Source organism: Bacillus rossius, chromosome 8 (genome assembly GCF_032445375.1).
Source record: "Bacillus rossius redtenbacheri isolate Brsri chromosome 8, Brsri_v3, whole genome shotgun sequence".
In the NCBI taxonomy this organism is placed as follows: domain Eukaryota; kingdom Metazoa; phylum Arthropoda; class Insecta; order Phasmatodea; family Bacillidae; genus Bacillus; species Bacillus rossius.
This window is the reverse complement of record NC_086336.1, coordinates 6262927-6288832: the sequence shown is the minus strand read 5'-3', so window position 1 is coordinate 6288832 and position 25906 is coordinate 6262927. Positions and strand designations below refer to the sequence as shown.

At 40.1% G+C, this 25906-nt stretch overlaps 1 protein-coding gene across 1 annotated transcript in view; it reads left to right on the top strand.

The window, feature by feature from the left end:
* Positions 1-25906, top strand: part of LOC134535255 (homeobox protein Hox-D4-like) — a gene marked incomplete at its 5' end in the record, with an annotated part of 56101 nt that overhangs the window by 22692 nt on the left and 7503 nt on the right. Inside the window, 3 exons of the mRNA XM_063374327.1 lie at positions 22687-22756; positions 23858-24060; positions 24106-24551. Of these exons, the coding sequence (XP_063230397.1) occupies positions 22687-22756; positions 23858-24060; positions 24106-24551 (719 nt within the window). The remainder of the gene's footprint in view (positions 1-22686; positions 22757-23857; positions 24061-24105; positions 24552-25906) is intronic.

Sequence of the window (25906 nt, the reverse complement as noted above, 5' to 3'; positions counted from 1 at the left end):
ACGACTTCTCTCACAGACGGCTGCCAATCACAAGTAAGAAACCACAGGTGCGGGTATACCTTTTTGCAGTCTAATAAGTGTTCAGATATTTTCGCGAATAGTGCCTGCCCCTAGCTATTGGTACAGACCGGGAAACAAATCGCCAAATTCATGTCGTAACAGCCTAAATTCAAACCACTATACACGTTTGTACCGCTGCCGCGATTGGCGTAGCTACATTTTATCTGGAGGACTGTACCTACACCTCAACCAAGAAAGTACCGGATCATGGACAACTCAGATGAGACGGATATATATGACATTCGGGCCAGTGGAGTATATCCTAGAGGTCGATGAAAAAGGTGAATTTTTCCAATCCCCAGTTGTTGCACACGCCCTGAACAACTGGGAAACCAGAGAATAACATCTCGGAAAACATCTTACCGAAACATGTGCGGCCCAGGGAGAAGGGAAAATGTGCACAGGACATTGACTTGATTATGCACACGTTTGTGACGCGAATCCAGGCATGTTTAGGGACCGGAAAAATTCGGGGATTCAATGATCTCTAGGATAGCCTCCATTATCCTCTGCATTTCTGAAGTAAACACGCGTGTTCATTGGGTACTAAATTGTCAGGCGTCTCCACTGGGTAGCTTCAGGGCCGGTGCAAGATAAATTGGCTTCCTAGGCGAAAAGCCTTAAGGGGCCCGCCTACCTGGTCACACATACGGTGTGTAGAGCTTCAGGAAAAACAACGCGATTTCAAAACTACTCAAGGTATCCGAGTGGGGCCTATTTACGAATAGCATTTAAGAGTTCGCTGAGGACCGAAAAGTACTTTTAATTTCGGATTAAGTTTTTAAACTGTATTTTTAGAAGCGTTAAAATGCCTAAAACGCGTGTTTTCAGAGTAATTTTTAGGCAAAAAACAATCAGTACAGATTCTTGAAAGCACTTAAGGAGCTTGCATAACACCTTTATCTTCATTTCTCCGCCATATAATGTTACGGTCACCGCTCAAATTTCACAGTTATCCTGTGACGACGAGACGAATGCGCGCCAGTTCAGAGACTTGCGCTTAGAGGCTATACCGCGCTGGAAGCACCAGCGAGCGTCGCGCTTATCATCAAGGGGCCCGCCTCGTCAGGGGTGTATGTGTGTTAGTGAGGCGGGATGATAAGCGCGACGCTCGCTGGTGCTTCTAGCGCGGTGTTACCTCTAAGCGCAAGTCACTGAATTAGCGCACAGTCGTCTCGTCGTCACAGGATAACCGTGAAATTTTAGCGGTGACCGCAACATTATATGGCGGAGAAATGAAGATAAAGCTGTAATGCAAGCCCCTTAAGTGCTTTTAATAATCTGTACTGGTTGTTTTACGCCTAAAAATTACTCTGAAAACATGCGTTTTAGCCATTTTAACTCTTCTAGAAATACAGTTTAAAAACATGATCCAAAATTAAAAGTACATTTCGGGCCTCAGCGAACTCTTAAATGCTTTTCGTAAACATACCCCACTCGGATATCTTCAGTAGTTTTGAAATGGCGTTGTTTTTCCTGAAGCTCTGCGCACCGTCTGTGTGACCAGGTAGGCGGGCCCCCCTTTCCGGCCGGAAACCCCAAAGAAAAATTGTCCTTGCCTCAAAATACATCACGTAAGCCTAGATTTTGTCAACAATCAAATGTAAGCAGGCTTGTGTTTTTTATTGCTTTTTTACTTATTACAAATCATAAACAGGTCACCGTGGACTTTAAATACCTAATTACTTATGTCAATATAAATATTCCAAACTGTTACAAAAATCCATTTTCATCTAGTTTCAATAATCGCTAAACATATTATATCAGCTGTTATGTGTCGTGCTGCGCCTCCCCCAGCTACTTGGCGCCCTAGGCGGTTGCCTAGTTCGCCTATATGGACACGCCGGCCCTGGCGTAGCTTGTGATTCGACGCTTCTTTGGTCGATAGTCGCTCATTGGCCCAGAGAGCTGTAGTTAAACTGCGAGCCAATAGCAGAACCAGCAGAATTGTACACATGTTTGAATTTCAGCCTATCGCGAAATGAATCCGCGAATTTTTTTCGGTCTCTGGGCATGTTTCTTTCGAAAGAGGCGCGATGCCTGCCGGGTGCGGACGCGCCATTCGTCGGCCGCGCGGCTGGTGTGTTTGCTGCTTCGGGCGGCGGCGCCGTATCAGCTGTTCCGCTGCCCCGGGCTGGCCGACCAATCCCGGACCGTGTTTGCACACGTGGGGCCGCGCTAAATGCGGGCCGGCGGGCCGTGTAAACAACGAGCAGTTCCCCTCGACGCCTCCCCTATCGGCCCGTGGCCATCTTGCCGTCTTGCTCTTCCTTGGCCCGGGAACACAACCCCGCCCCCCCGCCCATCAACAGTCGGGAGATAACAGTGGCTTCTATCGCAGCCTCACGAGGATGGAGGATTCGACACGTGGTTTACCCTCAGTGCATCTCGTTCCTGTTTGCTCGAGTGCGACGCGGCGATAAGCACATCTACACGTGCACCAATAGTTACACTTCGGTCCTTACAGACACCGCGCATGTGGTTTTCGTCTTTAAAATTATCCACCTGGTTATATTTAACACTTGCTTTATTACTAATTATTTCTTAACTCTTTTTTTTTTGACGTCACAATGTCTAATGAATCGATGAACGCCGGCTGTACGTACAAAAAAGATGTCCCGTTACACACATTTTCCCGTTACGCTGCGTCCCGTTACGCTCATTTTACGCTTGCGTCGCATCTATCTCTCTTCCACTCGATTGGAAAAAGCATCGATTCGACTTTTTCGAGGCACATTAAAATTGATACACTCCCATTCGTTTCCTACTTTTCCTATCATCGTCCTATCCTTAACAGAATAACACAGATTGGAAGAAGTTAAATAGCAAACATGTATAAAATTTATAGTTAAAACAATCTCTTCGTTAAAGTAATAAACATATTTGACTTAATGAGGTTAAATTAAATTAAATTTATGAAATTAATTGTGGATTTTATTTCACTCCTCCTTTACAAAATAGTGATAATTTAAAAAAAATGAATCATATTTATTCATAAAAGTATGCAATCATATTTCATCAATGTTTTGTTATGACGTTGTCACGTTAAACTATCGTCCGTAAACCGACTTTACAGACAACCTTTTTTTTTAATTGTTTAAATTGCATGCTGATGGAACCACAATAGCGTGGACGCGATGCGAATCAAATTTTTTTTCTAACCAAGCACGTTTGACAAATCTTCGATGTCGTCAGCGCGACGAAAAGAAGGGTTTTCGATTGTGGTTAAGCTGGTGCATGTGTATGTAATTTGGTAAACATTGATTTGCTGGCGTAAATGTATAGGGAATGTAATGGCAATAAACATTTTATAAAATGATGTTGTGAGTTCCTGTTTGTCACGAATTAAAAAAAGTTGATACATCGCTGATGATCCTTTATATGTGCTCCAGGTAGACTGGGTAATACAGTTATCAAAGTATTTTTAATTTATACTTCTCTAGACGCGTTGAGTACGAAACTAAATGCGTGCGCACCAACAGGGTGGAGTTCGTTAGTATGTGAGTTTCGAAATATGTGTTGAAACTTAAGATGTAGACTACAACTTAGCACGTGAATATTTTCCAACGAATGAAAACCTTTATGCGATAATAATATTTTCGGGCCTATATGTTTTTTTTATTGAACTATTAGATACAAATATTAGTACTTATATATACCTATGTAAATGTATATATGTTGAAACTAGCATTTTCTGCGATTTTATTAACTTCATGTTTAGTATAAGTACTTATATTTTATTAGACAGAAAATTGTTTAAGAACCAACATGGCATAGACGATGTTTACCACTCTAATGTGATAAACACTGCACTACCTCTTGCCTTTGATGTCGACTGTGATTTAATTAATTTGTCAAACTAAAGGTTGCAGTTTAAAGATCACGCGTATTGTGCTATCCTGGTCACGTGATTCCTAGCAGTTAAAGCCAGCATTAAGGATTTTGTTAATCTTTTTATGCCTTTATGCCAGGCAAAATCATCAAGGAAACACCAAGTATTTTCATGTAGCTAACTAAAATATATTTTACAGACATAATGAATTAATGCCCCTACCAACCAGTTTAGTAGTACAGGCCGTCCCTTATTATGTCATTTAACATAGCTACTTATAACTTACATAAAATTAAATGTATTTTTGACTTTATAAAACGTCTTATAAATCGATGAACGCAGGCTGCACGCACGAAAAAGTGTCACGTTCCGCCCGAGCCGAGCGTGCAAGAACCGGCCAACCACCGTGCGAGAAAATCTTCTATAATATCAAACAGGTTAAGGTGGGCTTTTTAACAAATTGTTCGTTATTATATTTAAACAAATTATTTAAAACTGTGAAATATATTTGAAAATTAAACAGTATGCAATTTTCCAACAATGTTTTCTTATGACGTCATCAAATAAAATTATCGTCTGTAAACCGACTTTACAGACCAACCCCCACCCCCTTTTTTTTAAAATGAGATATTAAATATTAATTACAATGCGTGCTGAATGAATTACGTAATTTCTTTTTAAAGATGCACACCTACAACAGACAATCCTATTAACATTTTCAGGGTGGAATATTGTCATATGAAGCTGCTACGTTATGGAACACCGGGCAACACGTTAATGATGCTCGGGCCCGCTAAGTACGAGCTGGGAGCACACATTCAGTGCAGCGGAGTGAAGTGAAGTCTGATGTGTGATATAGGTGATTTATGACGGCGGGGTTCCTTTTTCAGCGGGCCACACAATGGAGAGTTTATCTGTGACTGGTGTTGGCACTATCTGCCGGAAGGCTTCGGACGCCAGAGCGAGTTTGATTTACCATTGCGACGAAGGAAGTCAAACAGCTAGTATTAAAAATAATATTATTTTTTCCCACAGCGTTTTTTTTCTAATGTTTCCTTTATATGATAGGCATCAAACATTTTATACTAAATGTGAACTTATTCCAAAGAAATTTCTAGAAAAAAATTACATTTAAAAAAAGTAATTTTAAATTCCATTGATTACTTATTTAATTAATAACCTTGTACTACATGAAAATTTATTGGTTATTTCATAAGCCTAAAATTACAAAAAAAAATCATACAAGTTTTGGTGATTATGTTTTTTATTTATTTATATATTTAAAATTATGCAAGTGTACTTAAGTTACATATAGTGTTCTAGTTGCACTCATACACAAAATTGCTTTTGTGAGAGTTTATTATCTGTATAACCATAGTGTGTATGTGTATATGATTTTAAATTAAATAATAAGTATTGATATACAAATTTTATGTTTGAGGTTTATCATAAATATTTGACTGAAAATTGTTGCTTCCATACAAACGTATTAGTAGTCCTATTTAGTTTTATTTAAGAGAATGTGGTGTATAATAGTACAATTAATATCAAATTTTGTGAAAATCCTAAAGATAACCGTAAAAGATAACATCCGCGACTGCGGATCTCCAAGCAGAAAAGTGTCTTCGAGAAAAGTTTCCCTGCGAATTGGAGTCCCGAACTTTATGTACCTGCTACCTCGAAGATTTGGATCTCGTGCCTATTCGCGGTGGCTTCTGTGCCAAAGAGATTCAGTTCACGATGTATACCGACACATACTTGATGGAAAATATTCTTGAACGAATAAATGGATCAACCCACGTCAAGTGGTGGGGCTTCTCATCTCGCTTTAATTCGTGGGTTCCAGATTCAGAAATCGAAAAAAGCTAAAGACTTTAGTAATTTGCTTTTTTGTCTTTTAAGTAGTGTAGACTGTATGTAAGAAATTTTGTATGTAAAAAATGTAATGTTTTGCTTATTGCATTTGGCACTTGTATGGTGATATTTTTAATTAAGGCGATATTCAATAAAATTATTATTTTTTCAGCTAAAATAAACACTTTTGAGTAGACCAAGGTATCATACAAGAACATAAATAGATCAAATCTATATATTAAAGAGTCCTAAGTATTATTGATAATTTTTGGATTTTTAATTTTAGATTAATGATTACAGATTTTCAAGATGGGGTCAAAATAGCAGATACCACAAGAATCTGATAATAAATACTACTGCACTCTAGTGGGTTCAAATTAATCCAAAATGGTAGTAACGATCTCTAGCAGAAGAAAACAAAATGGCGGCATATAATAGTAGCCGCTATAACCTCATACTGGTTGGCGCAATATCTACAGTTCCTATTTTTTTTTTTGCACTCAGCGAGTTCGAACCCAGGTCTCCAAGAACCTTGATTTAAGTGCATTTTATCTAAATTTTCATAATTATATTTTATAAATTTTAAATTGTTTCCGATTTTTTGGCGACGATAGCGGACCTGACGACATAATTTAAAATGCCGTAATCCAATATGGCGACAAGTTAAAAAAATGGTGAAACGTTCTAGAAAATAAAATAGCAGAAAATTATAGAAAAAATTGCAGAAACAAATATAGGGAAATTCAAGATGGCCCCAGCGACATCATACTCCAATATGGCGTTTGACAATTCACAATATAAGCTCCAGCTCCAGTCGTCGGACATACCAAGGTATACTAATGAGAATATATTATAACTTCAGACTTTCTAGAAGTTTCCAGAATGTTTCAGAAAAAATAGGTACTACTTTGAAATCTAACTACGCCTGTAGGCTGTGTCGAATGAGATTTATTTTTTCGCTGTCTTTGAACAAAATCGTAAACTTGACAAACAAAAGGCTAGTGTTGAAATATTAAAATAAATAAATTATAGGTATGTCTTCCTGCTATCTTCTTATGTGAATAAGCACTAAATACGAGGGTTGCCTGTAAAGTTTCCTACCTCAACATGACTATTGCAGCACTCGTCAATAATAATTGGGGAATGTATTTGCGCATGCTTTGGAATGTATCTCTGAAATGGTATAAAGCCATTTTGGATGCTCAGTTGTTTTTGATAATCGTTTACTTGATTCCCTGCAAAATAGTTGTTTAAGAAGTTGATGGCATCCTCATTCCAAATAAAATCTATCCTCGGAGTGCAATTTTTACCCTAGCAAACAAATAAAGAGTAAATTGGGTTTAGATATGGTTATAAAGGAGGATGTTCAAGCAGTTCAAACCGCAATTTGTAAGTTTTCATCATGGCAACCGCTGAGGTATGAGCTAATACATTATCTTGGTGAAACAAAAAAAAAACGTTTCTGCAAATGTAACCTATTTCTGAAGTGTCTTTCTTCAGCTTGTCAAGTAATGATGTGTAGTATTCTCCAATCATGGTTTTCCTTCTTCAAGATAATTAAGACAATTCCCCGACTATCCTAGAAAACAGGCACCATCACTTTCCCAGCCAAAGGAACAATGTTTGCTTTTTTTTGGAGCTGATTCCGTTATCGCAGTTTTGCAAACGTTCATCGTCCGTCACCCAAGCTGGTACGGCCATGTTTGGATTTAGCTGCCCAAAATATCACTGTGGTAAATGATGGTGCAGAGTCCCAGTACACAGAGTCCAACTCGTCTTTATATTTGCGTAGGCGTATTGTCTTTCAAAAACCAATATTTTAATGACAGCTCGAAACTCAATTATCCTTTTACACAAAAACATGCACATCAACTGACGCAAAAGATTGCCAAAAAAATGCACGTCTAAAATGACTGGAATTTCAGAGAATATATTCCAAAGCATGCGCAAACACATTCTCCAATTATTGTTGACGAGTGCTTCAATCCTCAGGTTGAAGTCGGAAAATTTTCAGACAACCGTCGTAGTTACACATTTTCTGCACTTTAAAATTTGGGGGAATAGCACTGAAACGTTTCAGGACTTTGAAACATTCTCTTTATCTTGTATACGATTATAAATTGAAGGAAAGCAATGTAGTAACTTTTGAACTGCTCTCCTTGCTGTATTACACACAAAACATATCGAACTAAAGCTAATTTTTAAAAATCCGACGATTAATTACGTTTCATTACAGCTAGCACGCCGATCACTGTCACAACGCTATGATGTCTTCTCTTGCTTTGCTAAAATTCCGTACTCGTCAGTGAAGTGCGACATCTAACCTCAGTAACGAGCGAATTTATGTGTTCACATGTTGCAAATACACATAACATACGAAAATCGTACACGAAATTTAACGAAGATGTTTTAAAATGATGCCCAACATGATGGATATACGTTTTCAACTAAAATTCTTGGTGCGAATCACACGTAGTTTTAACACCCGCCGCTAAATTTCGCTGCTGAAGGAGCTACGTTGAACATTGAATCATTTTATTAGTAGACAAATATTTTCAACTCTACAATAAAACTGCTCCAGTAAAACGAAAAAAAAAAAACTAAACCCCGGCCTTGGGCCTGATTTTCGACAAGGAATTTGATTAAAATACTGCCCATCCTGATAAAATTCATTAATCAGTTAATACTTTAAATTTCCACTTTGTCTTTGTGAACTTTGGTTAGCGCCATCCGCCACAGATGGCAGCCCCGTGGTTACACATTTCCGTTCCACTCACGAAATTACTCTTACCAAATGCCACATACAGAGAGCTAAAATGTTAAATTAATTAATTTTCGTTCAAAAAGAAGTAGTATTTCAATATTTTTCTAGAGTTTTCTTTTTAGCATAGGCCTGTAGTAATCGGCCAAGTGTTTGTAGTGAACACTCTCTGCAGGGCAGCTCGCATGACCGCGAAATTTTTCCCCGGTGGGACAAGAATCTGGCAGTTAATTTTTCCCCCCCTCCCTCTTAGATTGACGTGTAAAGTTTGGCTCACAATTTAATTGTCAATTTTTAAATCAATAGTAACATGATTATAAACTAGTTTTTTATGGTTTGGCATTTGTAGCATTTTTTTAAATTTAATTTAATTTGGTTTTTGGAATACTTATTACCTAACTTACCGTCCAATTTATAAATGTTATATTATAGGACTTTATGCAACTAGTTTATTTTAAAAATACCTCAATCAAAGGCAGTCAATCTAAAAGCGTGATTACAAGTAATCACAAAGACTTCAGGCAAATAAAGGGTCTGGATTGTGCCGCGCAGACGGGCTCGACCCTGTGAAGCTGAGACTCGTCCCTGCGACAGGAAACGAAACCTCGCGGACACAGAGAGAGGCACCGCCGGCCGTCACTGGCCGAAGAGAAACGTCAAGAACAGAGAAGCTGACGTGGAGAGGAAGTGTACCTCCCCCCCCCCCCCCCCTCCCACGGCCGGGACGCGGTTAGCCCCCTGGAGCGCGGGTCTCTGCCGGAGGCACACACATGGCCGCGGCGAATGCCACGGATCTTTGGGGCATGGAGGGTGGCTGACTCGGTCAGGGGTAGGGTGGAGGGTGGTCGAGAGACTGGGGCAGTGTTGCCACTCGCACCACTATCATGGCGTGTGCCACACAGAAGGAAATACTGTCCAATAAGAATAGTATGTTATATATTTATTTATTTATTTATCGTCTTTATTGGTGGCGAAGTTAAGGCGGTACGCCTTTTTTTACACTTAACCACTTTTCTGCAATTACATCAAATAGTGGAATATTAAAAATTAAGCATGATATAGGCATATGTTGACGAAATATTAAAGGAACAAATTAAAATTTTAACTTAATGTTCAAATATTAACTAAGTATAACAAAAGATTCAACCATAACTTATTTATAGTAATTAAAAATTAAGCATAGACATACATAAAAAGGAAAGTGATTAAATATACAGCAAATAGTATTAAAAAAATAGGTTCTACTACATTAAAACCAGTCACTCGCACATTCACACGCTGATTCAAGCAATAGGGTAGCGGCGTAGTGGTCATGGTAAGCAGTTGTTACAAAGATGTTTTTCCAGCCTGTACTTAAAGGAAGCTATGGCACCTAGCATCGTACAACTCATGGCTATGGTTATTTTTGCATATACCAAAATCGACGCATAATTTTATATTTTGATTGGCGTTTCATTCAAGCAATTTTTTTAAAACCATAGAAAAATAATCGAATATTTAACAAGTTTGGTACTTTTTTGCTTTATGCTTACACCAGTGGTTCCTTAAAGGTGTTCCATAGAGGATTGCTTGTGTTTGTTGTCTTCACCAGCGGTTCCTTTAAGGCGTTCCATAGAGGAATGCTTATGTTTGTTGTCTACAGCAGCGGTTTCTTAAATGTGTTTCATAGAGGATTGATTTTGTTTGTTGTCTTCACCAGCGGTTCCTTAAAGATGTTCCATAGAGGAATGCTTGAGTTTGTTGTCTACAGCTGTGATTCCTTAAAGGTGTTCCATAGAGGAATACTTGTGTTTGTTGGCAACACCAGCGGTTCCTTAAAGGTGTTCCTTATAGGAATGCTGGTGTTTGTTGTCTACACCAGTGGTTCCTTAAAAGTGTTCCTTAGAGGAATGCTGGTGTTTGTTGTCTACAGCAGGGGTTCCTTAAAGGTGTTCCATAGAGGAATGCTTGTGTTTGTTGTCTACAGCAGCGGTTCCTTAAAGGTGTTCCTTAGAGGAATGCTGGTGTTTGTTGTTTACACCAGTGGTTCCTTAAAGGTGTTCCATAGAGGAATGCTTGTGTTTGTTGGCAACACCAGCGGTTCCTTAAAGGTGTTCCTTAGAGGAATTGTGGTGTTTGTTGTCTACACCAGCGGTTCCTTAAAAGTGTTCCTTAGAGGAATTCTGGTGTTTGTTGTCTACAGCAGGGGTTCCTTAAAGGTGTTCCATAGAGGAATGCTTGTGTTTGTTGTCTACAGCAGGGGTTCCTTAAAGGTGTTCTTTAGAGGAATGCTGGTGTTTGTTGTCTACACCAGTGGTTCCTTAAAGGTGTTCCATAGAGGAATGCTTGTGTTTGTTGGCAACACCAGCGGTTCCTTAAAGGTGTTCCTTAGAGGAATGCTGGTGTTTGTTGTCTACACCAGTGGTTCCTTAAAGGTGTTCCGCGCCAGGGTCACGTGGTTCGCGAGTCTATGGAGCATGTGGAGCGCGCGGCACACGAGACTGCACTGCATCCACCAACGATAAGTACACGTCTTTCTGATATCTAACCCTTAATGCACATTTTCGCATGCTTGCATTAACTTTCTATTGTCATCTGGAATGAAATATCTTTTGATAACGTACTAAATCATCTGCCGAACATCAAAATCAGTGTGTGGCGCATTATCATCGAAAATTACAACATGCGAACAATTAGGTATCAGGGATATTTAACAATAAGGTGTAAATACAATAAATTTGGTTTGTGTGTCCACTATTATTGTCAAATAACTTTCTCTGAGGGAGTTGGGGTTCCGCCAAAAGATAGTCTATTATAGGGGTTTCGTGGCCGAAAAATAAATAATTGGGAACTGCTGGTGTATGCAGTTGCGGGTCGGATGGCTTTAGAAAGCACTTTTCGCTGCTGGCAAGTCCGGATTGAGCGACGGAAGAAGTAGGCGCTCTCTCGCCCGGCCCGGCAACACTGGCGCTGGAGCGAGGGGGTGGGAAGCGGGGTGGCAGTCAGGTCGGGAAAGGTGGCCAGTGGAGCCTGGTCTCGGCCAACTGCCACCCCCGGGTCTCGCCGAGACCTCAGCCGGCGGCGCGCAGTTGTGAAACCCGACCCCGTCGCTCGACGAGCCGAGTTGTAACCCGCGCAGGGAGAGTTACCCCCCCTCCACCAACCCTCCACCTCTTCCGCTCGTTCCGCCGGCCATTTCACGGTCAATCGCACCCCTCGGCCCGGCATAAATTACAACTTTACAACGAGTGTGGGCTGACAGGGATAATTAGGGGGTGGATGGACGGAGGGAGATTTGCGCTACGACCGAGTGGGCTGTTTGCGATAGGTCAGTACAGTCTGTGTCATGTAACTTGTATCAAATTTGAATTGTTTTTGAGGTTATTATTAACTTAATATAAAAGTATATTTAATTTCCAATTTAAAATGTCTGAATTAAATCAGAGTAAATAATAAATTCAACAATTAAAGTAGCAATAATGACCTTATTAATTAAAAAAATAATAATAAATATCCTATCGAATAAATCAATTATACATCGAGAAAAATTCACCTTTTGATTGTGGACTTGATCCTAAATAATCCTCAATTCCGTCTTCACTGAAGTTCTTTTTGATTGTAGTAATCTGACGGAGGGAGTTTTGCGCTACGACATCGATTGCCACAACTGTATCTGCGAACAACTTATTTGTATCACCGTGTGATGTTTTTTAATGGAACATAAATATTTATGTATTCTAAAGCTATTATTATTTTATTTTACATTTACATGAAAACAACTGTCACTACAAAATCGTGTTCGCAGTAATACTGGGTTCAGATTATTACCCGGTAAGTTATGCTTTGTGTTGTCCCAGTACCTCCATTAGTTAAAATGATTAGTGAACCGTTTCCCGAATATATTTTCCAGTATTAACTGCACACATAAAAAGCATGATAAAACAAATTTAAAATGCATATTGAAAAATCGATTATTTTTTCCAATGCTTTGAAAAAATTATGCTGGATAGAAACATCAGTAGAAATATAAAATTATGCGCCAATTTTCGCAATAAATAGTAGGTATTATCGTAAAAAAGTACTTTATGTATGCAAAAATAACCATAGCATTGTTTTGTACAAATTTGCAATACATTTGTCGTAGTATAAAACAAATATTTCTCTGAAACAGTTTCTCAAAGAAACTTTTGTTAATGTACAGATTTTTTTTCTTTGTGTGGTTGTCAGTATTCGCAAACAAACTTCATTTGTTGCTTTACAAGTGACGTTAGGGAAACAGGTGCCGTTTGATAATTTTTTTTTGGCATTTGTCAAATTTGAGATAAGTTACAGGACACAGAACCGACCCGCGCCAACTGGGGAACACAGAAGTCTGCTGGCGAGATTTAAGTGGAGGCTGTCAAGCTCAGACCGTTTGGTCCGGGGTGCTGTCATAACTAAGAAACACACAACGTAGAAACACACAACTAAGAAACACACCACTTAGAAACATACAAGGTAGAATTTTTAAAGATATGACATTTCTAAGTTATGACTCTTCTTAGTTACGACGGTTCAACGTTTTGTGTTTTTAAATTACGCGTTTCTAAGTTATGACAGTTCTAAGTTGATTGTTCCTAATTTTTGACTGTTATAGCCTATGTTATTACTTTCACAGTTATGATGTTTCTAAGTTGTGTTTCAAAGTTATGTGATTCTAAGTTATGATCGTTAAAACTTATGACAGTTCTGAGTTATGTGGTTTCTTTCAAGAATTCTAAGTTATGGTTGTTCTATAATGTGACATTCTAAGTTATGTGGGGATCACGTGTGGTGCCACCAAGGGTTCCCCCCTGGTTGGGTTATTTTCACGACAGGGAAAGCGTTAGTAGTGAAACTTCACAGACAGCTGTAGGGTACTCTAATATATAGAAGGCACGTAATTATCAGTTGAATTCACTAGTGCACATGACTTCAGGAATGCCTATAGGTTTATGATGCCCAAAATATGGTACATAAATTCGCGGTTGAGTTTATCTAAGAATACTATCTGAAAAATATTGGGTCGATAGTGGTTCTAGATCTTGTATTCTATGAAGGTCTATCATATTTCGTTTTCAATCTCCATTCGTCACCCAAGATGTGAATCAGTGGTTGGACTCGTGGGTTGAACCGTGTTTCCAGCGGTCTGTGTCCTCTAGGAGCGGCGGTCAGCAGGTCGAGTGTGTTGCAGAGGAGGTTTACAAACATATTCCAGTTCTGATACGTGATAGCGACCAGTAAACTATTACCCAAAACGTTGAGTGTCGTCATTTGATGACCCGACATTTCTTATTCGAATTAGTATTTGATAAACTTCTAAAAAAACATATACTTGGGAGTTGTAAGTGTAAGTACAAAGTTTCTCAATTTAGACTGAATTAACGTTATTTTTTAAAGAGATAAATTCATTGTTGTTTCAAGCTGAACGGAAAATGCAGCACTGTAGTTTCGCTTCACTAACGTCTGCCCGTGTTTGAAGAGTGGGCTGATCGATGTTCTCCCTCCCCCCCTCTTCCCCCCAACGAGGCTCCACACTTCAGCTTTTAACTTCTCGTCACGTTTTGATGAGTCATCGTATCGACTTGCCCTACCAGCTGTAAAGAGGTTTACTTCAAAAATGTTGAAGCAACGAACATTTAAACATTCAAGCAATATTCATCACACATTGCAACCCTAAGATGCTTAAACACACACAAAAAAAGTGAATGAGTCTCTTAGTAATTGCTAGTGATGTTTTAAGATCTAACCTCAGTAACAAGCAATTTCATGTGTTCTCATGCTTTTCATGAATCGTAAACATTGCTTGCCACGAACCGCAGATATCAATTAGCACAACTAAAAAAAGTCATTTGAAACTATTAAAAAATGCTCTTATTAAACCCCATCTTGGACCTGGTTTTCGACATGACATTTTTTTAAAATAGGTACTAGCCATTTTCGTAAAACTCACTAAACAGTTAAAACAGTAGTATAACGTTTATGTTCATATTATAAATTATGCTTCTATGGCATTATTAAATTTTTAACCTGAAGCATTTTAAATTACATATTATAACACTCAGTATATGTTCGGGTATTTGTTTGTTCCTTAAACATTGAAATCAGTCTGTAATTATTTCCTTCAAACAAACAACCATACTGAGCAGATTGAATATTATTTTAAATTATAATTATATTACCAAAAAAGTAAAAACAAATTCCAGTGACGAGATTTGAACCACGTCCTTTTTGGTCAAAAAAAAGCACTCATTCTACTTCTGTGCTACTTAGTCCATTGGGAATTTCGGAGGAGAAATTTTATTATAAAATGCAATGCCTCATTCCTTTGGTATTTTAAAACTTGTGACTATTGTAGTTTTGCTATCATAAAGTTTCATCGAGCTCACCAGTAATTTTGGTACGTACCGTACATTCCGGTTTATGTTACAGCACATGGGTTCGCAATCTTTTTGTCACATTTCCGTTCAACTTCCGTTCCATTTCTACGAATTTACTCCTACGAAATGTCGTATGCCAATGATAAGATGTTAACACATCATACACTTAAGTATAGTCTTCTCTTGTTTTATAAAAAAAATACCTTTTTTAGTTAAAAGTTGAATTATATAAAATCATTTTAAAGAATTAATAGTGAAAGATTCATGGGATTTTGATTTCCCCCAAAAGGTATCAAACTGCCAGCTATTTATGGTTGTGCAGTATCGTTGCCTGTGCACGTGATCACGGCGTTAAGGCCCCTGCCTACCCGCGCACGCACACGGCGCGCAGAGCTTCAGGAGAAACAACACGATTCCAAAACTGCTCGAGATATCCGAGTGGAGGTCTGCTTACGAAAAGCATTTTAAGAGTTCGCTGAGGGCCGAAAAGTTCATTTTGATTTCGGATCAAGTTTTTAAACGGTATTTTTTAGAAGAGTTAAAAATGGCTAAATAGCATGTTTTCATAGTAAATTTCAGGCGTAAAACAACCTGTGCAAATTCTTTAAATAACTTAAGGGACTTGCATTACACCATTATCATCTTTTCTCCGCAATATAATGTCACGGTCACCGCTCAACTTTCACAGTTGTCCTGTGACGACGAGACGAATGCGCGCCAGTTCAGAGCCTTGCGCTTAGAGGATATACCGCGCTGAAAGCACCAGCGAGCGTCGCGCTTATCATCCCGCCTCACCGACACACATACACCCCAGATGAGGCGGGCCCCTTAATGGCGGGAGTGAGGGGGGGAGGTCTGCCTCCATAAGAGACGGCAGGGGGGAGCGGTGTCGGCCAAGCATTGTCCGGCCTTCTGGACGGCCGACGCAATAATGCCCGCCCCGTCATGAACCGTTTACCCCGGTCCCGCGCGCGCGCACACACACGCACACACGAACACAAACTCGCCGGGAATAACTCAATATTCGCGATATTCACTTACGGGCGATAAACCGCGGGGGCCCAGACCACCTTAATAACCCTCGTAACGACCCGACGAGTGTCCGGGGATAATAACCGAGTGCGGTCGATGCACGAGTGTTGTGTTATCCCACTCATAACACCGTGCCTCGCGCGAGGGGACACGAGTCATAATAACAATCTACTGGAGTGTGTCTGTGATGGCTGGGGTCAGTCGCCTCCCCTCCCCGCCACTCCCCCTGTCCAGACCACCGCGTCCCCTTATGATTGTGAGGCCAGGTACTCGCTAATAACGACCATGACATTTTACTGCTGATTTCCCCCCCCCCCCTTCTTATTCTTGCAAATCCTCTGCAATCACACTAAATCAAAACGTTTGAGTGCAAACATCTTCTCTTGCACAAAAATAAAACATTATCCACTTTCTAGATATTTTAATACCGTGAACAAGTTAACTTTTTTTTTTTTCGTCTAATCGTATTATGCATTCATCTGTGATTTACACCTATTTATTATTCCCTTGAATTAAATTATAAATGACCTTTTTTTAAAATCCGAAAAAAAGTTAGTTGTTTTTAACATAAAATGATTAAAATTTCTATAGCTGAATTATATTGTATGGTCTATTTACAAAAATTATTTTTTTGTTATTTTAGCTATTAAGTATATTTCAAATACATACTACCTATTGTAGCCGTCACCATGGTGCGACTTCCGGAAAATTTTGATATAGTTTTTCGTTTCGTGGTCAATAGACTCCAAAAAATATTGGCAACATAAACTATTGTATTTTTTCACAAATCACTTCCAAACTGATACATAAATTATTATCGTGGAAAATTTTGGTCAAGTTCGTTAATGGGCAATATCCGGCCAAAGGGGTAGAAATGGGGAAGGTTTATCGAAAATCAGACAAATATCTTTAACTCCTATAGTATTGTGAATATGACATTCATGTGAACGTATTATAGGCTGCCTACACACCAAGCTGACGTTTCGTTTTAACATGTGTTAACACGTGTTACACGATAAATACATCCTTCTTTTTATATGGAAGTGCTCACATTGTTCTGCCTTGCAGTGTTAACACGTGTCATTTCGTCCTCTGATGCCAAGCGCGTCACAAAACGCCGTAACACGCATCAGGCGAAGAATTGGACGTCTACATTTTCGTCAGACGTGTTGTGCATCAGACGCTAGAAGCAATGGAGGAACAAGTGATTGAACTAGGGCGTACTTACAAAATTTTGTACGACATTTCAAGCAAGGACTTCAGAAACCAGCAGGCTGGGATGCCATCGGTAGAGAGAATGAAAAGACATGTATGTCTTAACGTACTATTAACTACAACAAATTCCAACAGGTTGTTGTGGTACACTAATTTATCGGTAGATCTCACACAGTAATGTTCACTACACTTAGAAACACACGACGTCGAACCACATAACTTAGAGCTTCATATTACAAGCTATGACAACGGTCGTTTATTGCATTGCTCCGTGTCTAACATAGCACTCGGCTGTGGGAGCCTTCAATGTTTACTAGCCGCAAAATGATGTTGGATTTTCACCTTAAAATACGAAGTACACTGGATAAAAATATTCTTGAGAACTTCATAAACGTAAATATATATTTTCCAATTTCCGAGTATTGATATCGCAGACTTTTAGTATTTAAGCATTAACAGAACCTTCAATTAGGTCCACCTCAAACACAATTCCACCCCCCCCCCCCCCCCCCCCGTTTTTGGCTTCAAGCTATTTCATTAAGTGGCTCTCTTTACACTTCTTGGCGACGTTTATCGCCCGAGACAACCAAAACGACATGATAGCGGTATATTAGTTAACTATCAAAGCTAACGTAATACTTTAATGACGGAGAGCTGCAGAACATTTTATGACAGCGTTTTCAAGCTTTTTTGAGCGTGATTTTACTTTTATTTACAAAAGGTTTCAATGAGTTAGTTTATTACAGGTGGCCTCTATAAAAATTTAATTATATGATAACTATGAATTCTTTTATGTTTCTTAAATAATTATCTCAGTCACATTTAAACTCAAAATGAAACTATTTCTAATAATTTTCATTTATTTTTGAGTTCATTTGAGATCACTGGAATATGTGGACTTTTGGGAATGTGATTGATGTAACGAGACCTATCCTGAATACACAAAAAGAGAACCGAAACTGATCGTATCCAACGCCATCCGTGTACACGCCTTTATATAATACCAGCTAAATAACCCGCGACTTCGCTCGCACAGTTTCTGAGTGTTGTTCAAATCTTACCATTAAATAAATTTATGTGTTTCATTCCAAAAAAAATACTTAATAAATAAACTAAATAAATTGTCAGATACCGAAAATATTTATTTAATAACCTAACATAAATTTTTAAGAAAGCTATATTGGTAGTAGTAATGCATAGGAATTTTTTTATCACAGATTAACAATCTGATTTTAAAACTTCTGTTTCAGAGAGTTAGAAGATATATTTTACCTTGATGAAATCATAGTTACCTCCTTTTCATATGATGAGGAAGACAATTAAAAAAAAAGTTATCTCACACTTGAATTATTTTAACTAAGTTTATGCCATCGTTTACACAGGCATTTTAATTTACTATAGTGGGAGTTATTCTTAGTACCAAGTCTTTTCAGTCAATTATAGTCAAACAAATTGCATTTTTCCCCCTGCGTGAATTTCATGCAGCAGAGAAGAAAACAGACGGCTGGCATACAAAAAAGAGCTGTATACAAAAGGCTTGCCGCCAAGAATGGATACACGTGTCACGTTTTTTTTTTCTTTGCTAGATTCATTCGCGGCGGTCCCTTTAGGTCGCGACGCCTACGATAGCGGCAGCAGAGACACAATGTCCCCGTGAATAATAGGCGACCGTAAAAATCGGCAAGTCAATCCAGACACTTCCCCCCTCCCTCCAACCCCGGCCACTTTTTGGAGCGCATCGAGACGGAGTTGGTTTATCGGCAGAAATTGCGTTAAAATTGGTCGTTCTGCGGGTTTCAGTTGGGGCGTTTAGGTGCGAAGGGGGTTGCGTTGTCCTGTGTGCGGTAAGGGATGGGGTTGTTGTTTTTTTTTTTTTTTACTGTTGGAAAGGGGTGCGGGCGGCTGCAGCCATTCAAGGGAGACGCGGGAAAAACACACACGGACACGAGCGAGGAATTTTCGATTCGTTCAAATGGCGAAGGGAAAAAGGAAGGGGTGGAATATGAGCCACGGGTCGCAGGGGCAGAGTGAAAGAATCACGTGAAGGGGGGGGGGGGGGAGAGAAAAAGTTGCAGCGGCGGCGAACAAACACTGAAGAGCAGGAATTTTTTGGCCAGGCCTGTGAGGGAGGGGTGTGTCACCAAAAGGCGGCGAGGGAGGGGAGGTTAGACCTGAGCTCAGGAGACTCATTGTTACACTTCCACTCCCCCCCACCCTTCATTCTACCTTTTCCTTTGCAACGAGCGTTGGTTTACTACAGCTCCGTGGGCCATTTTTGGGGGAAAATATCTTTTGCCTCCGGACTATTTGCGAGAGTTTATATTAATGGCCGCGGAGTCCTAGAGGCGTGTCCATGTTTCTGCTGTGTTTGGATCAGAGCAACTTTTCTCGGCCGCTAAGGCGAGTGAGTGTGAAGTAACCTGGGTTACGGCTGACATGGTACTCAAAAAAAAAGCTTGGCCTCTTAAAAAACATCAACCTAAACAATGTAAAATTTCGTGTGCAAAGGGCCGTTAGCAACACATCTGAAATGCCTAAAATTTTCTACTTTAAAAAAATATAAAAAATAGTTAGTCGTATTTCGGTAAATGCTGTGTAAAAACACTCTACTTATTAAACGAGGGTTTTTGTATCTTTCTATTGGTGTTAAGAAAAAGACATATTAACGCGGTCATTTGTACTTTTCACGCCATCCAATCATGTGTTTACAAATACTGAAATCTGAAAATTACTCTCTTGTATTGAAACGCTTCGAAGAAATATTTTCAATCACAGAAGTACTGAAAAAAAAATTAAAATAAGGTACGCATCGTATTATTTAGTACAAATATTGCAACAGATTTTGTAATAATTTACGAACATCTTCAAAATTACATTCTCTGAAGATAAAATTATGATTAAAATAATAAAAAAAAGCCACGGGGGATAAGGAAGAGACCTTATTACATGTATACCTCTCCAAAAAGAATCGGCTCATTTTCCCAGTGGGGTAAACCGAATTTAAACGAAGCGAAACCACAAGTGTGTCAGAGCACAGCGTGAATTTTAAGTTAAAAGAAACCGTTAAAAGCGATTGCTGTCAAAATGTGCGGCTATAAATATTACGTCATTTCGTCTATTGCCCTCCTTTCATAAAAATGTACTTTATGTACATGTCAATAAAATCTCCAATTTTCTGTCAAACTAAGAAACCAGTGTCCTTTTTAAGCATATTTAAAAAGCGTTTATTAAACACAATTGAAAGTTTCAGGGATATAAATAAATATCGTTATAACATATTTACCCCTTTTTCACCCCTTAAGGTTGTAATCGTGTATTTATAGATAGCTTAGTTTCTAAGTTAGCCAAAGAGCTTTCCAATAAAAAAAAAATCTGTTCAGTAATTTTCGATTGATGCTCGAACAAGCATACAAACAGACAAACGGACAAAAATTTAAAAACTAAATTTCAGAGTTCTAAATATTGTAAGTATATATCCATTTGGAATAGATTTTTTTCATTTTGATAGACTCTAAATATTATTTAGTTTCTGACGGGTGAAGTAAATAAATGCGATGAAATTGAGTGGAAAAAATGAAGTCTATTCGAATTCAAGTCCATAAAACTCACTTGTAAAACTGTAGGAAAACTACTAAAAAAATTAATCAATAATATTTAACTTTTCGAATTCAGAACAGAAAAATATTTAAAAGGACACTAAAGAACACATAGAAATATGTACAATAATCTGTCATTTTATATAATAGTTTAAGTGAACATTTACACTATTTAAAAACTATAAAAGTTACAAATAGTTTTTAAACGAAAATTATAACGTCTCTTAGTTGCATTAATGGCCAAAATTGCAATTTTTTATTTAAAAAAAGTACTGATATTCATACACAATAGGCTACTTCTAATATCCTTTTTGATGCAACGCACTTTAAGTTCCCTGCTTTTTAATAAAGAGTACAATTTTCTTCAACATCATTAAATCCCTAGCTCGAAACCCCCACCGCCAGCGAGTTGACGAATTTTCTCCATCTGCTCTCGCTGCATCACTTTTTAAAGCGACACCGCACAACAGAAATGAACTCGAGTTTTTTTTTTTTTTTTAAAGAGCATGTCGGAATCAAAATCCCGCTTCTCAAATCCCTCCCGCCGCGGCCTGTTGATGGAAGTCAGCGGGCCGGAGGCAGTGCTGCTCCGCGGTGCGGGAGGGTTGTGCCATTGTCGGCAGTTGGTCACTAATGACTGGGGTCTCCTAGCCCCCCCTACCCCCCCAAATATCGGGCCAACTCATGCGGGATCACGGTTAGCCCCCTGCCACCCTCACCCCGACGTGACGAGCCGCCCCCTCCACGGCTAGAGTAATCCCGGCACGACGGAGGAAAAAGAGGGGTTCCCGGGCCCCCCTTGCATTGACGACGTGACAATGGTTCGACACCGCGATTGGCCCTGCCATGCGAGTGGCCCAGCCACCCCCACCCCTGGGGGTGGTTTTGGGGGACGGGAGGGGGTGTCTGGCGTCTCTCCCGGAGGGTGAATGTCATTACCGATACGTACGTGAAAAGAGTTCCCGCGAAATGAGTGAATACTGCGTTGGAGGTGGAGCGGGTGTGCGAGTCCTGTAGTCCTGTAGTCCTGTAGTCCTGTAGCTCTGCGCTGAGCTGGCGCGGCCTGTCTGTAGCGACCGGCACACCGCCCGGGAAAACTTTTCATCCCTCGCATTCTGCGTTCCTACAGCAACGACACGCACAAAACCAATATTTTTTGACGTGGAAACGTCTTTAGAATGGCTTCCATAATTCAAAAAAATGAACGATAACAAAATCGGGGGATACAGTTTATTGTTGCAGCTACATATCCATCATATCCATCCAAAAATTTTTACACCACTGGATAGCTAAAGGATAAAAATATTCGTCACGATAAGTGAGGACTGTGACGCATCGCGCGCGGTGGAGAGGGAAGCGCCGCCATTTTGAAGTCATTTTGCTTGCGTTTCGAGATTTACATTTAGTATAACTTTTGACTCGAAGAAGCTACGACGCTCGTTTGAGTTTCAATCGTCAGCTCTCGTCAAAATCTATCAATTGCATATATAAAACATTAGTATAAAATATATTCAGTGAATATATATGGTGTTAAAATAAAAAGAAGCGTATTTTATATTTTGTAAAGAAAATATTACCCGTTACGTACAAGTATTCACGTACAACACACGGCCGTGTCCATGACACAGCCACACACCATTTTTTAATCTGCTTCTGAGAGTCATTTCCGTCATTGTCGACATCTAAATAAAACATAATTGTAATGAGGAACATACCCAGTCTTACGACTGTTCCAACTGACTCGGTTACAGAGACATCTCTTCTTGTCTGCAACATTTGTGGTTTGAACGACAACAGTAAGCAAAATCAATTTTTTTTTGTGGACCTACATTTAATTACTAAGTTCCTACTTTAGGAGCTAAGTAAACTTAAAAGTTAAAAAAAAAAATCGTTTTTAACTGGTGACAAATCAGTTTACAAGATATTGTTTATTTGATTTGGTTTTCTAGCTGTATTTACTAGTAGTAGTAATAGTACTATCAGTACTTCTCGTAGTAATACTAGTAGTAGAAGTTGGGGGGACGCGGCAGTAGACCGAAAATCACTAGACCGAAAGGCACAAGACCGAAAGGCACAAGACCGAAAAATGAAATATTTCTCTCGCTAGTAATAGGTATGTCTTAACTCTGGCGTCAGGCACAAAACCGAAAATCACAAGACCGAAAGGCACAAGACTAAAATCCACAAGACCAAAAGGCACAAGACCGAAAGGCACAAGACCGAAAGGCACAAGACCGAAAAATGAAATATTTCTCTCGCTAGTAATAGGTATGTCTTAACTCTGGCGTCAGGCACAAAACCGAAAATCACAAGACCGAAAGGCACAAGACTAAAAACCACAAGACCAAAAGGCACAAGACCGAAAGGCACAAGACCGAAAGGCATAAGACCGAAATTTCGGTGTTATGACTTTCGGTCTGGTGACTGGAACCCGAAGCTGGAATGGTCAGACCTTGGTCTTGTTTCCGGGAGATCTGGGTTCGGACCCAGTCGGGCCGTAATGAGTTCCGTGTTTCAGTTTCAACTGGAAACTCGCCAGGCATTTACGTAAAAGCTAATAATGCTCGTAGTCGATTCTTAAACTAACATCTCGATGTGTGCTCGTTTCCGTAGATATATAAAAAAAACTCGGTGTCGTCAAGACACAGGCATTAATCAATTATTATAAAACGGAACCACTGCAAATGTTTATAAAATCATCCACTTTTCTAACTAATTCAAGAACAATAAAAAATAATAAAAAAATAATGAGATAGTAAAAAATTAAAAATATTAATTATAAATACATTTTTATGCTACTTGATGCGTATTTATTTTTAAATAGTCCCTAGTTTACTTTATTTAATATAAACATAATATTTTTATTTTACATTAAGTATTAAACAGCAATTTCACAGAAGCTCAAACCTAAAAACGTCCTTTCAGGCATAGTGGAGGCATGAAACTTGCTTGCAGGGGGTGTACGACTGCCGAGCAGTGTACGCTGATGCAGCTAGGGTGTAATGCCAGCTCCGCGCGAGTAGCCGGGCCGGAGGAGGGAAGGGTGCAGCTGATACAATGAAACAGTCACAATAGTGCGACCCCTGCCGGAGGGGGTGGAACAGGCACAAGGTCTACCCTCAACCCTCAGAAGGGGGCTTGTGTCCCCACTCCACCGGGCGGTTCCACGTACACCTCCCTCCCCCTCCGACACCCGGTTCCGCGATTTTTCGGGGGAAAAGAGAAAGTTGGCCGCGGAGGACGATTCATTCCCGCCGTCAACGCGGCCTGTCGCCCGGACAGAGAGGTCTCGGACAGCCGGGCGCGGGGATCCACGTCGAAGGACAGACCCGGGTGAGCGATGAGCGGCTCCGCGGCGACCTTCTGCGGGCCGGCCAGGGGCGGCTGCCAGGCGTCGCCGGCGGGCGCCTGGGGCGGCCAGGGCTTCGAGCCGGCGTTCTTCGGCTGCGGCGGCGCGCCTCCGGAGCCGCCGGCCGCCTACCAGGGAGGCGGCGGCGGCGGCGGAGCAGGGTCGCCGTGGGCATCCCCGCCGCCGCCGCTCGCCGAGGCGTCGTGCATGGCCGGCCGCTACGCGCCCGCGGCCTTCGACTACCGCGCGGCGCAGGCCTTCGACGGCTACCCGGCCTCGCCCGAGGTGGCCAAGCGGCCGGGCGCGCACTACTCGGGCTTCTTCGGCGCGGAGGGGCCCGCGGCCGCCTCCGGGGGCTACCCCCTGCCGCCCCCGGCCTCCCCCGCCGGCGCTCAGGAGTGCCTGGGGCCCGTCGGCGAGGCAGAGACCCGTCAGCAGCCGGCCATCCCCTTCCTGTACCCGTGGATGAAGACAGGTGAGTGACGACCGCCCGCCCTCCCGGTCACACCCACACGATCCCTGCTGTTTGTAAAATGCCGTGCAAGTTATAAGCTAGGGACACCTCTATTTCGCGAATACTACATTTCGTGTCAAGGTATTTCACAAAATATCTGTATCTTTTCTCCTTTGGTTATTGGCTGAGGTCGGTGAGAGGTGTCGTCCCGCTCTTGACGGGGCCTAATGAGAATGCGGTCACCGTACTGCTGCACCCTCACAATTTGCCATGACTCTTAGAAAAAGCTACATTTTTTTTTTGTGAAATACCTTGACATGAAATGAAATCGCGAAATACAGGTGTCCCTAGTTATAACGTATAATTTAAAAAAAAAAAATTCATACAATATAAAATGGCCAGTTTGTATTCTTAACTCAAATGTTTACGTAACGATTTGTATTTTGTGGCCATTTACAAGAAAACAAAATTTTGGGTTTTCCACAAATTGCCAAACCTACGTAAATACTTCTATAATCAATTTTTTTCACATTTCCTAGTAAAAAAAGATTCTACGTGCGTGAAGCTGAGCTTCGTGGGACCTACATTTAGCATGTGCCATGTAACTTATCTCACTTCAATAGTTTTCAATAGTTTTCTTAATCAATACCCACAAATGCCCATTTCCAACTTTTCGTTTACGAACGCTGACGACCACCTGAGGTTGTTTACAAATACAATGGCCAGAATAACAGCGAGCTGAGGGTTACTTATGCTCTTGGTAATACTTTTAAGAACTGGTCATTTGAGCCAAGTTATATGTTACTGTCACGTGGTGAGATATCGTCAAATTGTTTAACGTGCGATGTAGTCATATTTAAAAACATCGTTCTCTTAAACGAAAAACAGCAGTGTGCACCACGAGAAGAATGATACTAAGAAAATAGTACATTTTTTTTTGTAAATTTTATTTATATCTGTTTTTTTAATGTTTATAACATTAAATCTTAAAAATTTATAACTTTATTTTTACATTTTGGCCAGTCACAATTTGATTTTTGTTTAGAGGGAATAACATGAAAGTGACCAAAAACCAATAAAATATTTTTATATATCAGTAACTAAGGATGACACTGGCCAGAAATAGTGAAACAGGATTCATCCATGGTCTCTACAGAAAGGAACCTTCCCTGCATTGTCCTGGAGTTATTTTGGAAAGCACTGGAAAAATTCAATTTTGGATTATTCGGATCTGGATCCAAACCTGCCTCCTCTGGAATATGGCTCCAGAGCATTAAAACTGTCTCGCAATTTGAAACACCATTTGAAACACTAGCTCTGCATACAGCTGAATTTCCAGGTATGCAGGCGCCTTAAACGAACAGGTAGGTTTTTAC